Here is a 17127-nt window from a genome sequence, read left to right on the forward strand (position 1 = left end):
AACAGATTTATGTTCTAAACGGTTAATATCAGCATTTTATTTGTGGTTGATGAAACATTCTGAATTAATGCACAGTTGTGAAGTTTGTGACACTGAAGGCTCACATGTATATAATTGTGATGTTGATCCACTGTATATACTTATGAAGTTTATAACATTGTTGATCCACCTGTACAAAGTTGTTAAGTTTGTTACATTGTTGATTCACCTGTACTAAGTTGTTAAGTTTGTTACATTGTTGATTCACCTGTACACAGTTATGAAATTTGTAACATTGTTGATTCACCTGTACACAGTTATGAAATTTGTAACATTGTTGATCCACCTGTAATAAGTTGTGAAGTTTGTTACATTGTTGATTTACCTGTACTAAGTTGTTAAGTTTGTTACATTGTTGATTCACCTGTACACAGTTATGAAGTCTGTAACATTGCTGATCCACCTGTACTAAGTTGTTAAGTTTGTTACATTGTTGATTCACCTGTACTAAGTTGTGAAGTTTGTAACATTGTTGATTCACCTGTACTAAGTTGTTAAGTTTGTTACATTGTTGATCCACCTGTAATAAGTTGTTAAATTTGTTACATTGTTGATCCACCTGTAATAAGTTGTTAAGTTTGTTACATTGTTGATCCACCTGTAATAAGTTGTTAAGTTTGTTACATTGTTGATCCACCTGTACTAAGTTGTTAAGTTTGTTACATTGTTGATCCACCTGTAATAAGTTGTTAAGTTTGTTACATTGTTGATCCACCTGTAATAAGTTGTTAAGTTTGTTACATTGTTGATCCACCTGTAATAAGTTGTTAAATTTGTTACATTGTTGATCCACCTGTAATAAGTTGATAAGTTTGTTACATTGTTGATCCACCTGTAATAAGTTGTTAAGTTTGTTACATTGTTGATCCACCTGTACTAAGTTGTTAAGTTTGTTACATTGTTGATCCACCTGTAATAAGTTGTTAAGTTTGTTACATTGTTGATTCACCTGTACTAAGTTGTTAAGTTTGTTACATTGTTGATTCACCTGTACTAAGTTGTTAAGTTTGTTACATTGTTGATTCACCTGTACACAGTTATGAAATTTGTAACATTGTTGATCCACCTGTAATAAGTTGTTAAGTTTGTTACATTGTTGATTCACCTGTACTAAGTTGTTAAGTTTGTTACATTGTTGATTCACCTGTACACAGTTATGAAGTCTGTAACATTTCTGATCCACCTGTACTAAGTTGTTAAGTTTGTTACATTGTTGATTCACCTGTACTAAGTTGTGAAGTTTGTAACATTGTTGATTCACCTGTACTAAGTTGTTAAGTTTGTTACATTGTTGATCCACCTGTAATAAGTTGTTAAATTTGTTACATTGTTGATCCACCTGTACTAAGTTGTTAAGTTTGTTACATTGTTGATCCACCTGTAATAAGTTGTTAAGTTTGTTACATTGTTGATTCACCTGTACTAAGTTGTTAAGTTTGTTACATTGTTGATTCACCTGTACTATAAGTTGTTAAGTTTGTTACATTGTTGATTCACCTGTACACAGTTATGAAATTTGTAACATTGTTGATCCACCTGTAATAAGTTGTTAAGTTTGTTACATTGTTGATTCACCTGTACACAGTTATGAAATTTGTAACATTGTTGACCCACCTGTAATAAGTTGTTAAGTTTGTTACATTGCTGATCCACCTGTAATAAGTTGTTAAGTTTGTTACATTGTTGATTCACCTGTACTAAGTTGTTAAGTTTGTTACATTGCTGATCCACCTGTAATAAGTTGTTAAGTTTGTTACATTGTTGATTCACCTGTACACAGTTATGAAATTTGTAACATTGTTGATCCACCTGTAATAAGTTGTTAAGTTTGTTACATTGCTGATCCACCTGTAATAAGTTGTTAAGTTTGTTACATTGTTGATTCACCTGTACACAGTTATGAAATTTGTAACATTGTTGATCCACCTGTACTAAGTTGTTAAGTTTGTAACATTGTTGATCCACCTGTAATAAGTTGTTAAGTTTGTTACATTGTTGATTCACCTGTACTAAGTTATGAAGTCTGTAACATTTCTGATCCACCTGCACTAACTTGTGAAGTTTGTGGTACAGTCGATTCAAAAGTATTCAGAACTGATTTCAAAGTAAATCCAAACCTAAGATGTTAAACATTCTGTGAGACAGTTACTCCACCTGCAGATTATTGCAGAATGTATTACAGTTGCACATTTAAGTATATTTAGTGTTAAGATTTAAATACATAACCTACTACTGTTTTACCACAAATTTTCATACTTAGAAAAAGGATTTTAATACAAGTATTTCAGCTTCTTCGTTATGTTTATTATTATTAATAAATATTAATTTATTTAGTATTGGTATTGGTGTTTTAAACAAAAACGCACTTTAGAAAACGTTTCGTAACCTGTGGTAAAGTGGTTATATAACGTATATCGATTACACAGAATTGAAATTTTGGCAACATATACCTGAGCTTGGTTAAAAACTACGTGATGAAACCTGACCAAAAGGGAGATGCAACAGGCATATTCTCACGGCTGCATCTAATTTCAATGCACGATGTGATCGAAACGTGCAGAGAATCATGAAATGTACACGCCCAACATGAAGTCTATTTTACTGGAATCCAACCACGTGCCATCAAGATTATTGATGATATGAACACAAAACATTGTTTTCCTGAAAAACGTGCACAACTCCCCCACACCGTACAAACATCATGCACTTAATCTCAACTTGCATTTTTTTCTCAGCAAAGTTTCAGTGATGGGTGGATAACATGAATAAAAACTAAAAAAAAAAAATAATGTAAACATTTTTCTTTGTGTATTGAAATTTAATCTATTTCTCCAAACATTGCTGCGTAAGTTATGTTTCTCTGTATATTAAAGCCCTCCCAGTGGCACAGCCTTTATCTGCGGACTTATACCACTAAAAAACAGGTTTCGATACCCGTGATGGACAGAGCTCAGATAGCCCTTTGTTTAGCTTTGTGTAAGTTCAAACAACAAATGTATATTAAATGTTCAATATACGTTTCTCTCTACATTAAAGTCGAGCCCATGTTTCTTTAAATACTATACTTACCTATGTTTCTGTAAACGTTAAACTTAACCTATGTTTTTGTATATAAAAGCTCAACCTATGTTTCCTTAAACCCGCAGTGTACTGTATGTTTCTTAATATACCTAAGTTGAGCCTATGTTCCTTTAAACACTACAGTGTTGTGTATGTTTCTTTAAGTCCCTAATTTCATCCTATGTTTTTTCAAATATTAAATTTGTAGCCTATGTTTTTTATATGTAAAAGTTAAGCTTATGTTTCTTTAGATATTAAAACTGCAGCCTTTCTTTTAATATAAGAAAATAATTCAGAATTGAACATGTTATATAAATCTTTAACAAGATTTTTTGACTTTCCCTCAGTGACATGTCTAAAGATTTATAATGCGAAAAAATCGGGTCTCAATACCCGTACATTTTGTCACTTTGTGATAAAACACAATTAAACAAACAAACAATTATTCTAAGCTACAAATAAATTTAAATTTTATTACTTTTCAAAACGTTTTTACTTAGTTTTTGAATTTTATATTATTTAGCTTCTGACATTTCGAAACTCTTTGAATGAACAACAGTTTGGGAAAATGAAAGGATTCGAGCTCTAATATGCAGATTAATCTTGAAATGAAACCATCCTACTTTAATTAACACCTTTCTCTCTGGCGTCTTAAATTGTTCTTAGGGCCTGTCTTAGCCAATTTTGATGAGATTTGATAGATGAAGTCAGATGGAATCCATTATATCGAGTTCAAAATACTAACAATCTGGTGTCTAGTTTCTCTGACTGTCATTTGGTCACGTGATCAGGGAAGACGAGGTCCACCTTGGACCTTTACCCTCCCTCCCCCGGCTGTTGTTTTATAACTTTGGTGTAATAAATGAAGTCCATACTATTCTACGATATTTTTCGGTCCGGTAGCTAGGAAAATTTTTTCAGTATTACGCAGCCACTGTTCGTAGGTTATCGAGTAGCCCTTTTAAGATATTGTCAATGTGTCCATGGATGGAAAAAAATGTTTTTCTTTTACATTTTTCTGGTAAATATTTCACTTTATTTCATTAGTTATAAACATACAGCCTTGTTTCCACAAACACTTTCATAAACACCGACAAAATATTCAGCACTAATTTTACTTTTTCATTAATACACTTTTAAAATATAACTAACTCTGTATCTGACAAACGGTTTTTTGAACTTTGAATTTCACCGCGTTAAAATGCCGCGAACGAGGGCTCAACTGATCGATGAAGACTACATCAAAATAAGAGAAACTGGCGCAAGCAAGTACCACCTATCATCGGGCAAACAGATCATTTGATACTGCTTGAAACAGTGGAAGGTTTGATTGTTTGTGTTAAATTTCACGCAAAGCTACACGAGGGATATCTGTGCTAGCCGTCCCTAATTTAGCAGTGTATGTGTTTTCTGATAGCAAAGCCACATCGGGCAATCTGCTGAGTCCACCGAGGAGAATCGAACCTCTGATTTTAGCGTTGTAAATCCGAAGACATACCGCTGTACTAGAGGGGGGCGATCAGTGTAAGACTAGAGGGAAGGTATCTAGTCATCACGATTCTCCTCCAACTTTTGGGCTACCCTTTTACCAACGAATAGTGGGACTGACCGTCACATTATAACGCCACCACGGCTGAAAGGACGAGGATGTTTGGTGTGACGGAGATTCGAGCACACGATTTTCAGATTACGAGTCGAGCGCCCCCTACCACCTGACCATGCCTTGAAAAGACGAATCGCGTAAACAGAGAAGTTAATCTTCGTTCTCTACAAATTTCACAGGAGCAACCAAGACGACAGAAGTGGTTAAGCGAAGCAGGACTTTAGTAGAGAGTATACACGAAAACATTAGTCCTTACTGTAACTGATAATTAACTTATTAGTTTAAGCTGGTAGAGGGCACTGCCCCATTTTTTACGATATTTGTTTGTGAACCTGAATTCAAGAAATGTTCATTCCTGCTCTCGGCGCGCAGCTTAAAATATAATATTGGAATACACACCAAACATGGAGTAAGTGTTCGGAAAATGGAATAAATATATATGTATAGGTCAAAGTTCAGGGCCATGGACATTATCCAGAAGCGTAAGAAGTGAATGGTCATTGAACTGATAAAATGATATCTGATTCATTGTATGACTATCTCCACATTGTGTTTACATAAAATGACAAACTGAAAAGCGTCGTTCCTGTTGTTTCTTTCTCTTTGTCTGTTTGGCACCTTTACTCCCTTTACTTTCTTTGCACATGAATGCTGCCATATTGTGCATACCGCGTAGTGTTTTTAAATGAAACTAACGTGGTTACTTCATTTACTTTTGCTATTAAAAAAAGTCCGAGGGATTTAAATGGTAACAATGAGGTTTCGATCCTCGGTTGGCGTAGCACTGATAGTCCGTTCTGTAACTTTGCTCTTAACGACAAAAAAATTTAAAAAACGTAAATTCAGAAAACAAAATGTCTAACAATTGTTTTTCTTTTCATCTTTTGATGCACTTTAGAGTTGAAGCGTCCTGTTCCCCAGTGGCTCAGGGGTATAACTGCGGACTCTCAAACCTAAAAACCGGATTTCGATACCCGTGGTGGGAGAGAACAGATAGCCCATTGTGAAGCTTTGTGCTTAATTCAAAACAACAACAACAACTTCAAGCGTTTTTAGATAAAAGATAAAGTATGCTACCATGTTTTTCAGCTGGTTAAAAAATGCATGGAAACTTGAGTTGTACCTTTACTCGCAGCACGTCTGAACAGAGGGTTTGTTTGTTTTATTATTTTGAATTTTCGCGCAAAGCTACACGAAGGCTATCTGAGCTAGCCGTCCCCAATTTAGCAGTGTGAGACAAGAAGGAAAGCAGATAGTCATCACTACCCACCGCCAACTCTTAGGCTATTCTTTAACCAAGAAATAGCGGGATTGACCGTCACATTATAACGCCCCCGCGGCATGTTTGGTGCGATGGAGATTCGAACCCTCGACCGTCAGATGACGAGTCGAACGCCTTAACCACCTGGCCATGCCGGGCCTCTGAACAGGTTGTTACCAATGATTAACTGCTTTCCCCATAATCTACCAAAATTAGAAATTTCTAAAGCAGATAGCATTTGTATAGATTTGCTGTGAAAGTCCCCAGCGGCACATCGGTAAGTTTGCGAACTTACAACTTTAGAAACAAGGTTTCGATGCCCATGATGGGCAGAGCATAGACAGCCCACTGTGTGGCTTTGTGCTTAACTCGTGTAGCTTTGCGCGAAATTAAAACAAACAAACAAACTCAACTATTTTTTAAAGTGCGGTTCTCCTTTTAGCAGAAGCGTACATCAGTAAGAAACTCCAAGTGAGAAACTGTGTTTGCATCCATCGTCCCATTTCTTAAAGTATTTATGGTTAAGTGTAAAAATAGATAGCCCTGTTATTTATCTGTGTCACTCTTCCTTGGTTTCCTTTTAGTGTTAAAATGCACTTCAATCTGATTTTCCAGCGCAATTTATGGTCACACTTCTAATTATTTTCACCAGTTCTTCCGACTGGCTGCTTTACCTTTTTAAATGAAACTCACCGTTTTTTCATTCAGAGTTACGTGTTACTCGTTCAATATTGTAAAACTATGGTATGTATTCTGTTTTCTATGTTGTTTGTTGGTATTGAACTTTACATTAGATTTGGAATTAGTTTAAGAATTTTTTTTGGTTTTTACTTTTATAAGACACGCATGCGCCCTAACTAATCTTCTCGCTTTTTAACGGTTGAATATGATTTTTTTTCCTTCGTAAACGATAATAGTGCAGTTTGTTTCCAAAGTCGATCATAAAACGCACGCACATGTACCAGATGCTCTATGAATCATGATGACAAACCATCTAATGTGTTAAGCAGGCCCGGCATGGCCAGGTGTTTGAAGCACTCGACTCGTAATCTGAGGGTCGTGGGATCAAATCCCCGTCACACCAAACATGCTCGCCCTTTTAGCCGTGGTGGTGTTATAATGTGACGGTCAATCCCACTATTAGTTGGTAAAAGAGTAGCCCAAGAGTTGGCGGTGGGTGGTGATGACTAGCTGCCTTCCCTCTAGACTCACACTACTAAATTAGGGATGGCTAGTGCGGATAGTCCTCGTGTAGCTTTGTGCGAAAATTCAAAACAAAGAAACGAACAATGTGTTAAACAATTAGCTTCAAATGATTATCTCAAAATATTTTACTCTGAGCTTCAGTAATCTGCTCTATTATCTAACAAACGTCTGGGCACATTGAAAAGTTAAACATGTAAATCTAAACTTATTTAAGTGTATCAAGTGTAATCGCCGTATAATCTACAGACAAAGCGCTTTCTTTAGCCTGAGAAGTCCTGAAACCTCAATAAGAACTAAAATATTGCAAGCTCTAACAGAAAGAAATAGTATTGTCAACTTGAGATTCGGCTGGTGTAAAACACAGAAAAACAATAAAAGTGCCCGCCCCCAGTGACAGGGTAAGTTTAAGTTAATATTTCGATTTAAATTACTTTATGAACTTTAAAAAGGTTAATAATGTTGTATTATTGGTTTCACTCAGAATTAAAACTCTGAGTTATTTATACCACCCGCCGTCAAAAGTAATCGTTGAACATTTCAGTTAGGCTGAGAACCACTCAACAGCAACATACGGTAAATAAACATTTTTATTCTTTAAGTTACGTTACATTTTAAAATCTGAATGACTGTGTGATTAGTTTCTGACAATTTAATGTAGAATATCCTGCTTGTGAAATAGAATTTGGTATCAACGTTATTCGTGTCTGTTCTACCGTCATTTCAGAAGTGAATGTTGAAATTTGTCTGCGTGCGTAGCTTTTTAAACATAGCGAAAGAAGTTCCCGTTGTAAATTAGGAGACAGACTAACATTGGGCTGGACACCACATTTCGCAATATATACAAGACCGTACATCAATGAATTGTTTCGTAAACTAATCTATGAAAATGTTCTTATGTAGGTCTCACGCCATTTTTTAATGTTGAATCACCATATAGTTTGTTAAAAGGAGAGTAGTACTGATTTATCTGGCGTGTTATGATTATAGACAAAATTTAAATTATTGCAATTTAAGGTGAAACAATAATGCAACACTCACGTATTTGCGTCACGAAAATTCAAAATATTATTAATTGGGTTTGCAGAAAAAAAGTTATTTTTTTTATCACTCTCAAACTTTTGGGGGCTCAACTTTTATAAGTTTGGTTTCTGAAATATTGCACGCATTTCTATAATTTTCAGAAATAGAAAGCAAATATATTAGACATTAAATTTAAAATAAGTACAACATTTGCAAGAGATACAATCAATACAGCCTGCCACCTCACTTTTCCCGGTTGCTCAGAGGCGAACGGGAAGGCTTAAAACACTTAAAATCGGGTTTCTGTACCCGTAGTGGGAAGAGCATAGATAGCCAATTTTGCAGGTTTGTGCCCAAGAAACAAACAAGACAAGAAATTGTTGAGACAGATAGGGTTTCAGTGATGTTGTTAATATAGACTGTTAATTATACTTTCGGAGTCACAAGGCACATGGCGTTTCCTTAACAAAAAAAAAAGCAAACTAGAAACATCTATCTTCAGTTTCACCAGAGAGATGGAGTTTTAAAAACAATAAAGAAACTACACACGTCTGTTTTCGGTTTCACGAGATAAATAGCGTTTGCGTTTCAGTAACAAAGAAACTAGACTTCTACCTTCGGTTTCACAAAACAGACAACGTTTCAATAAGAAAGAATTAAAAACGTCTTCCTTCGGTTTCACAAGACAGACAACATTTCAATAATGAAGAGCTAAAAACATTTACATTGGGTTTTTCAAGACAGACAACGCTAGTCCCGGCATGACCAGGTAACTGGTTAGGGCGATCGACTCGTAATCTGATGATCTCAGATTCGAATCCCCATCACATCAAACATGCTCACTTTTTCAGCGTTGTGGAGGTTATAATGTGACGGTTAATCCCACTATTCACTGGTAAAAGAGTAGCCCAAGAGTTGGCTGTGGGTGGGATGACTAGCTGTCTTCCCTCTAGTCTTACATTGCCAAATTAAGGACGGCTGGCGCAGACAGCACTCGTGTAGCTCTGCGCGAAATTAAAAAACAAAAAACAAAACGTTTCACTAACAAATAACTAAGAATGTCTACCTTCGGTTTCATAAAACAGATAATATTCTAATAATAGAGAACTGAAAGCATGTGTATTCGATTTCACAAGATAGGCTGTATTTCGTTAATAAAAAGCAGAAACGTCATATATATATATATATATATATTGCAAAGTGGTGTAAGGCATATGATTGTTCAGTAATATACAAAATAAATACATCTTCCTTATTTCTTCATAGTTTCAAGAGCTTGATGGCATTTCGGTAACAAATAATTAGAAACGTCGTCTATCTTTGGTTTTACAATATGCATTGTAGTTAGTTAGTAATAAAACAATTAGAAATATTATCTGCCTTCCATGAGTTCGCTAGTCAAATGGTGTTACAATCATAAATATAAAACCTGGAAATTCACACACTTCTCAAGGTTTCATAAGGTATTTGGTGTTCAGAAAAACGGCTTTATTAAAACATTATATTTTAAAGAGAAAATTCTGCAAACCAAAACTGCCAAGTTTATTATACAATAGACGGTAGTAATAAATTTTGGGTAATGAAAGCATGCCTGAAAATGAATTAACTATATATGGGAAACAAAGTGTTTGATTTTTTTTATAGTTTTTTCAACCGGAAGTAATCTGTCTCACAGAATTATATTAGCGGAAGCGTAAGCTATTGCTAACACAAAGTTTCATGGTTGACAGAATGGGAATATCGGTTGTCTTCAACCTTGTCTGCCTTCACTGCTGTCAACACTAGCGCCCAAGGTGGTCTGTGGCTTAAATCATGGCCTCCCAGCACTTGCTACCAGTGTTATCTATAACGAATTTAAATGTATTTTTATATGTGTGTGTGTCACGAAGTAAAACATACGAAGTGTATGAAAGACACTAAATTACTTGATTTGAAACACACAAAAACCGTGAACAGTAATTAAAAACGTTGGTATATCAGATACATTTACCTCTTTAAGAGAAACACAAACAAATAAAACTAATGCTTTTTACTGACGTCTCACCCTTAGGGTTTTGCTTTTATGTTAATAAAGACAGCTCCACCTTCGGAGAACGTTATAGTTTGTTTGATTTTATGTCAAAACCCGTGAAAGTTACCCGTAGCTTTTTAAAGTCTAAAATGATGATTACTCGAAGATTCTGCTGTTTAATAAACGTCTCGCGCATGTAGTGATTGAGCCGAAAGCTTGTAAGTTAGTTTAAAATAAACATATAAAAAGACATGATAATAGTCCAAATAATATCAGTGTATGTTTTTCTGATAGGAAGCCGCATCATGCTATCTGCTCTGTCTACTGAGAGGAATCGAACATTTGGTTTTAAGTGTGTAAATCCGTAGACTTACCGTTGTCCCAGTGGAGGACAGTAATGTTATTGCAGTCTGAATTAATCGATACAACTTTTTGACTGCATAATCCAGTTTTAAAATTTTCATTGGATGAATGGTTCAAGTAAAAACACTAAGTGAATGTCATACGGTTAGCATTTATTATTATTTATTTATTTATAGCGTTGAGTGGTTTTGATAGCAGTAGCAGACATTACGAACGTGTACAATGATGAGTCCACGTTCAATCACACCTGAAGTGAGTGCGCCTGCGCGATTGTATTTTTTTCTCTTATCACGTATTCCATCAATGTTGAGTTCTAAATAATCTTTCTAAAAGCTTTTGTTAAAAGGCTGTTGTAAATCTCTGTTACTGAAAACTACTACTAAGATAATATTAAGTGCCGCGTAAATGAACATAACTCGATATTTTCTTTACTAGACATGTTGAAAAACAATAACATTGAAATAAATCATTCATTAAATCCATTCTCACAAACACAAATGTTGAAGGTCATCAGAAGGTGTAAATACCTTTTATTTTTCAGGAGAATTTTGAGAGAAGCGTGAAAGTCAGTTAAGTGATTTTAATGACAATATGGATGTATGTGTGTGGTTGGTTTGGGACAACCAGTCAATTTAGTGTTGTTTGTTTCCGAATCAACGTACGTTGTTAGTGCCTCAGCGATAAAAACGGGCCTCAACAAGTACACGCGCAACAATTAAGTTCGTTGTTAATATATTCACTAACAGATGGCGCTATTCAAAATAATATTTCACTGACTTCTTTTAATAATAAAATATTTAAAATAAACATCCTTTCAAATAATTTGTTTTTATATGCAAAAGAGTTTTAACTGTATTATGGACACAAATCAAATGACGAGCAATTACATTTCATCAAAATGTATAACTCTATAATAAAAACTGAATAAAAACAATTTTGCCTCCTTTATAACTGTATAATTGTTTGCTCTGTGAGATTAGATTTCATTGTGGTGTATATTTAATATTTCTAGCATAGAAAGACAATGATAATTTGAATAGAACCCAACTTGTGTGGTGCTTGGTATTTTTCTTCAAGCGTTTTATGCCAATGCGCTATTGCCTCACCGTCTCTGTTTGGTTAGTGTACTTGTACGCACCCTTTATGATGTCACGCCTCACGTGATCGAATACACTAACTACCAGAGCGGCCAAGGTAACGAACGTAACGCTTACATTTCGGCTTGCGGTGGTCTTGTAAGCAAGTGAATGGAATTGTTGCAGTCTGGTATGCGAGAAAATGTGATAAGTAGTGCGTTCGAAAGTCTCAGTGCCTTTTGATTCAAAAGTTTATATTTTTAATGAGCTAGATTTGTAATACTGTACCGTAGTTTTATAATGCGGGTGAACAGGGTCAACTTCAAGTAGTCAATTTCCAAATTTACCTGGGATACTTTGATTCAGCGACGGGTACCTGTGCTCGAATGTTTCCCATAGCAACCATTCTTTGTCAGGAATTGTTGTAAAGGGCTACAGATTGAAATTGTAGCCGTAGCGAGCAACGTGCTGTTATATAGTGCGTGGATTCTGTCGTGGTTTAGAACATTTTGAAAAAAAACAGACTCTAAAATGGTACTGGTGAGTGGTTTAGATGTAATTTATACCTTTAAAAACTTTAACACACGTATATGTTTTACAGTTTTGTTAAATGTGTATATGATTAAAAGTGAAAGAGAAGACCGTTGTGTTTTTGGCACAATCTTTATTATATATTTTGGGCCGATTAGTTTCAATGGCACAGTTACTTTAACCAGCCCCTGTTTCTGATATCGAGACTAGTCGTCTAAAATCTAAAACATCATAGCAAATAGAGAGTTTATCTTTTGTTGCAAAAAAAAAAAAGTTTTTTGTTTTTGAATTTCGCACAAAGCTACTCGAGGGCTATCTGTGCTAGCCGTCCCTAATTTAGCAGTGTAAGACTAGAGGGAAGGCAGCTAGTCATCACCATCCACCGCCAACTCTTGGGCTACTCTTTTACCAACGAATAATGGGATTGACCGTCACATTATAACTCCCCCACGGCTAGGAGGACGAGCATGTTTAGCGCGACGAGGGCGCGAACCCGCGACCCTTGGATTACGAGTCGCACGCCTTACGCGCTTGGCCATGCCAGGCCAAAAAGGTTTTTTGTTTTTTTTTCTCTCTTAATAATAATAGTACAGTAGCACAATGTTCCTTAAAAACAGATTATGTCTACTTGATTATTTTAATACTTAAGTTGAGAATGAAACGGATGTAAATTTTTAACATGAAAATTTACATATATATGGGTCAAAAATGCCATGTAAAACTCGTTATTAGTTTGGTTAATATTTCACGGGAGTGGCAAAAGCTGGTAATTGTAAAAAACTTCAGCTTATGTTGGTTTTTGTTTTGTTTTTAATTTGACCTAGCGAGTGATTTCCAGAACTAGTACTGAACTAAGAAAGTGACGTTTGGACAGTAACCACGTGCCATCACTTCAATGAAAATACCAAATTGTCGTTTTTTACTTACACGAATTTTTATGTATATACGTGAAATAAACTGAAATGTGTGTCATCATTTTATCCATGACATCAATTATTGACAGTTATTTTTAACTGTTTATAAAAGAAACAGTAATTATCCAATAACTGTTTTGTTTCCTTTCCATTTCATAAATTTTTCCTGTTTTGTTGTTTTAATTTTTTTTTTATCTGGGCTAATTTGTACGAAAAAGTTACAGTTGAATTATGATGTGTTTATTAGTGAGAATATATATTGTATTATCAGTAATAACGTTGTCAAGTCTCATTTTTAAGTTTCTTTCTTAAGTATCAAGTTTCCTTCTTTTTGTATTTTAAATTGGAAGTGTGTAATATATTGCTTTAAATTTGTTCTTTCGTTGTTTCTAACATACTAGGATGAATTTAATCTTAAGGTGATGCGCTCTCTAGCCAACATCTGTGTAACAACATTAAAACAGCTTGTTAAAAATAACAGGAAACCAATTGTTAATAGTAGTATAATACTAGTTTAGTTTTGATTTCTGTTTTTATAAATATACGGCGTCATCTAAGTACGCTGATATCAGTACGTTCATGTTCTCATTTACTGTATTTTGGAGGTAAGGAAAGTTTGAACTACGTTGAAACTGTTATAGCAAATCATCATGATAAAAATATTAACCATCGTATGCTGTTTCGTGACGTACTAAATATGATCTAGACGTTTAGGCCTACGTTCCTTGTTATAAATCCTGGCTTCTTCCTTATAATTATTTTTTGCAGCTGGTCCAGTTTATCGTTGGACTTTACTCTTAACACTTCTGCGGTTTGCACTTTGTATTAATTTCATGATTTGGTGTTGGGTTTCGTGACACGTTGTCAGATCGAGGACCGTATTTGTGTATGTAATTTCTGTGGCATAATTTGCCATGACATGTCGAATGTTTATTTCCACGGAAAAGTTGTCCGTTCAAAATACATTGCTTGCTGTCGTTACCGATATTAGAACAAATCATGTAAACCAAACTTGCAAGTAAAAACAATTAACTAATGCATTGATACTTTTTATTTTTTACCCTAAACGTATTTTATCAAGAATACGATATCGTGTTCTCAATAAGGGGTTTGAAAACGCTAAAAGTCTTAAAACTGGTTTCGTAGAGTCGGATATTTTCTACGTGATATCGGTTTCAATCTTTCAGTCTCTTTTATATTAAATCGATGAGTACTGGTGTGGTTTAACTAAGTTTGATTCTTAAAACCTCTTGTGTAGCTAAAAATACTTTCTCGTACAGTTAAGAGTTATTACGTATGCGATGAAAATTTGGATCGTTTGAATGTTTGGTGTAACGGAGATTCGAATGTTTTGGATAAAAATGCTATTTACCGTATTAGATGTGATTTCTATTTTATTTGTATTAGTTGAACTAAGAGGAATTTAAAATACATATTTAAGAAGCGTCAATTAGCTGTAATAATAATACTGTTATTAACTATGCCATGGATTATTTTGTCTCTGAACATATTCAATGGGATCAAATGCAACTTTTGACAACGCTCAGTAATAAATATGATTTTGTTTACAATAATGATATTGAACCATATATCAGATGGAGATCTAAGACATGTAAGGGTTAAGAAGTCGTAATGAGTAGATATCGGAATCACCCGAGGGAGAATACCTAATATGGGGCGTGTTCCCCAATAAGTAGCCTAAGAGTTTTTGAAATTTGTGATCTCGCTATGGTAAATCCCTGATTCCTTTAGTCGATTTGTACCGATTACAGCCATGTGAAAGTTATCAGTAAAAGTCTGAATTGCTAGTACTTTTTGGTAGCATCGAGAAAACCCCTTCCTTTCTTTGCTGTTATGGTCAGGTGAAATTTATCCAAGGATATCATATAAGTCGCTGTTCAATAAATAAATGGGCTAGAAAGATTGATCATAATCCTGCCCATGAAAAGGGCTTCTCTTCTAAAAATCTGTGGTGGGTTTTAAATGGATCTTAATATTTTGGAAGAAAAGTGTCTCTACTCGTGTCTTAGCCTCTTGGACATCACAGATGGTCCCAATCCGCTTTCCATACAGAAATACGAACATAAATGACCCAAAACAACGCATAAATAATGTTTCTAGTTTTCTTTTACATTTAATATCCTTTTATTTTTGTTTGTGTTTTTTCTCCATCTGAAAAGGGGGCGCTTTTGCATCTTATTTTTGTGGAAAGCATAACGCAATAATTGGAAATTTGCATCCAAGTACAACTTTAATTAACAGTTGGTGATGCTGTATGAATCGGGTTGCATTGTTTACAAGTACTGATTGTACTCTATTGTATTCCCACTTTTGATGTTCTTGACGTGCATTTCAATAAGTCGAAACATGTCTTCAGTTTTTATCAGTTTGACTTTTAATAAACGTTTGTGAATTGTTGAAATGTTATTTTTAACAACTCAATTTGATAATTTTGCAAATGAAGAAGATAAAACTTTAAGGTGAATTGTATTCGAATTTATTTCTAATTACGTTTAATATATTTATGGCTTCTTAAAAAAAGTAGTTACCTTTGTTCAAAATTCGTGTAATTTACACACAGAATTTGGACACCGAGAAAAAGTCTCATTAAACTTTTTCACTGTTAAACTCCCCCCCCCCTCAGTGGCACAGCAGTAAGTCTGCGGGATCACACTGCTAAAAAAAAACCGGGTTTCGATACCCGTGGTGTGCAGAGCACGGATTGCCCATTGTGTAGCTTTGTGACTAATTCAATATAATTAAACTTGGGTAAAACAAGAATTAAGATTGAATGTCGAATCATCAGCAGAGGGTGGGTGATGAAAAACTCCGAAATGTTACATTTTAATGACGTAATCCGAGGGTCACGGGTTCGAATCCTTGTTACACCAAATATGCTCGTCCTTTCAGGGTCCGGCGTGGCCAGGTGGGTTAAGACGTTAGACTCGTAATCTGAGGGTCACGGGTTGGAATCCCCGTCGCACCAAACATGCTCGCCCTTTCAGCCGTGGGGGCGTTATAATGTGACGGTCAAGAGTAGGCGGTGAGTGTTGATGACTAGCTACTTTCTCTTTTGTCTTACACTGCTAAATTGGGGACGGCTAGTACAGGTAGCCCTCGTGTAGCTTTGCACGAAATTCAAAACAAACAAAACAACCTCTCCTGGTCGCTTGTTTTATAACTACAGAATGGTAGAGAATCCATTAGACTTAGTTGCAATGGTTAAAGTCGTTTTCGTATCCATAGATTATACATTAGTCTCTCTCTCAAGCCTTTGATATTTTTAAAATTGGATTACTGGCAGTTGTAGTTACGTCATTTTTTTGTTAAGATATAAAATCACTTCGTGTGTAACAAGTGTCGATGTTAGAGACATGAACGTAAGTGACGAATTGGTTGATCGGAATTGAAGTGAATTTTTACCACAATTATTCTCGCCTTGTTTTCGTTGTTGATTCGAATCTAGAAATCAGTAGTGTGAAACAGTCATGGTTTTCATTATTACATCTCGGATGTAATACCTTCACATAATCTTTGTTTATGCTAACTAGATGGATTAAGACAAAACGTAATTATAGCATACGGATGAGTGACCACGAAATCGCAAGTCAGTAAAAAGCAACGCATACACAATAAAGTTGTTTGTGTAGACTATAGACAGATTACTTCCATTCAACTTTGACTGTCTGTATAATCAGAGTACTTTATATTACCTTGTACACATACATTCCAATAAAGTACCTTCTTCCTAAGTACGTTTCTCGTAAAGTACTAACACAACCCCAGAACGTTTCTTTAATAAAACACGGCTTTAAAATTATCTAATTAAGTAACTGTACTCCATAAATTAGTATATGGTACGTTTGTCTCGCCAATGAATTACGATTTAGTGATACGCATATATAAATAATTACGTATCAAATAATGATTTGGCATCACTTAGTGATAATACGCGTATGTAAATAATTACGTATCAAACAATGGTTTGGCATCACTTAGTAATAATATGCACATGCAAATAATTATACATCAAACAATGGTTT

General features: G+C 35.0%; 1 protein-coding gene across 9 annotated transcripts in view; it reads left to right on the plus strand.

Moving 5' to 3' along the window:
* The window catches only part of LOC143229181 (apoptosis-stimulating of p53 protein 1-like), a 183316-nt gene that overhangs the window by 83020 nt on the left and 83169 nt on the right, over positions 1–17127 (plus strand). Inside the window, exon 1 of one of the 9 annotated variants that reach the window (XM_076461195.1) lies at positions 6690–6707. The exons of 6 other annotated variants lie outside the window; for them this stretch is intronic. In XM_076461195.1, coding sequence (XP_076317310.1) covers positions 6705–6707 — 3 coding nt within the window. In that variant the 5' untranslated portion in view covers positions 6690–6704. Of the gene's footprint in view, positions 1–6689; positions 6708–11747; positions 12180–17127 lie in introns of those variants that run through there. 2 more of the 9 variants (XM_076461179.1, XM_076461186.1) reach the window with 2 other exon arrangements.

The sequence above is a fragment of the Tachypleus tridentatus genome, chromosome 1, assembly GCF_004210375.1.
Source record: "Tachypleus tridentatus isolate NWPU-2018 chromosome 1, ASM421037v1, whole genome shotgun sequence".
NCBI lineage: Eukaryota > Metazoa > Arthropoda > Merostomata > Xiphosura > Limulidae > Tachypleus > Tachypleus tridentatus.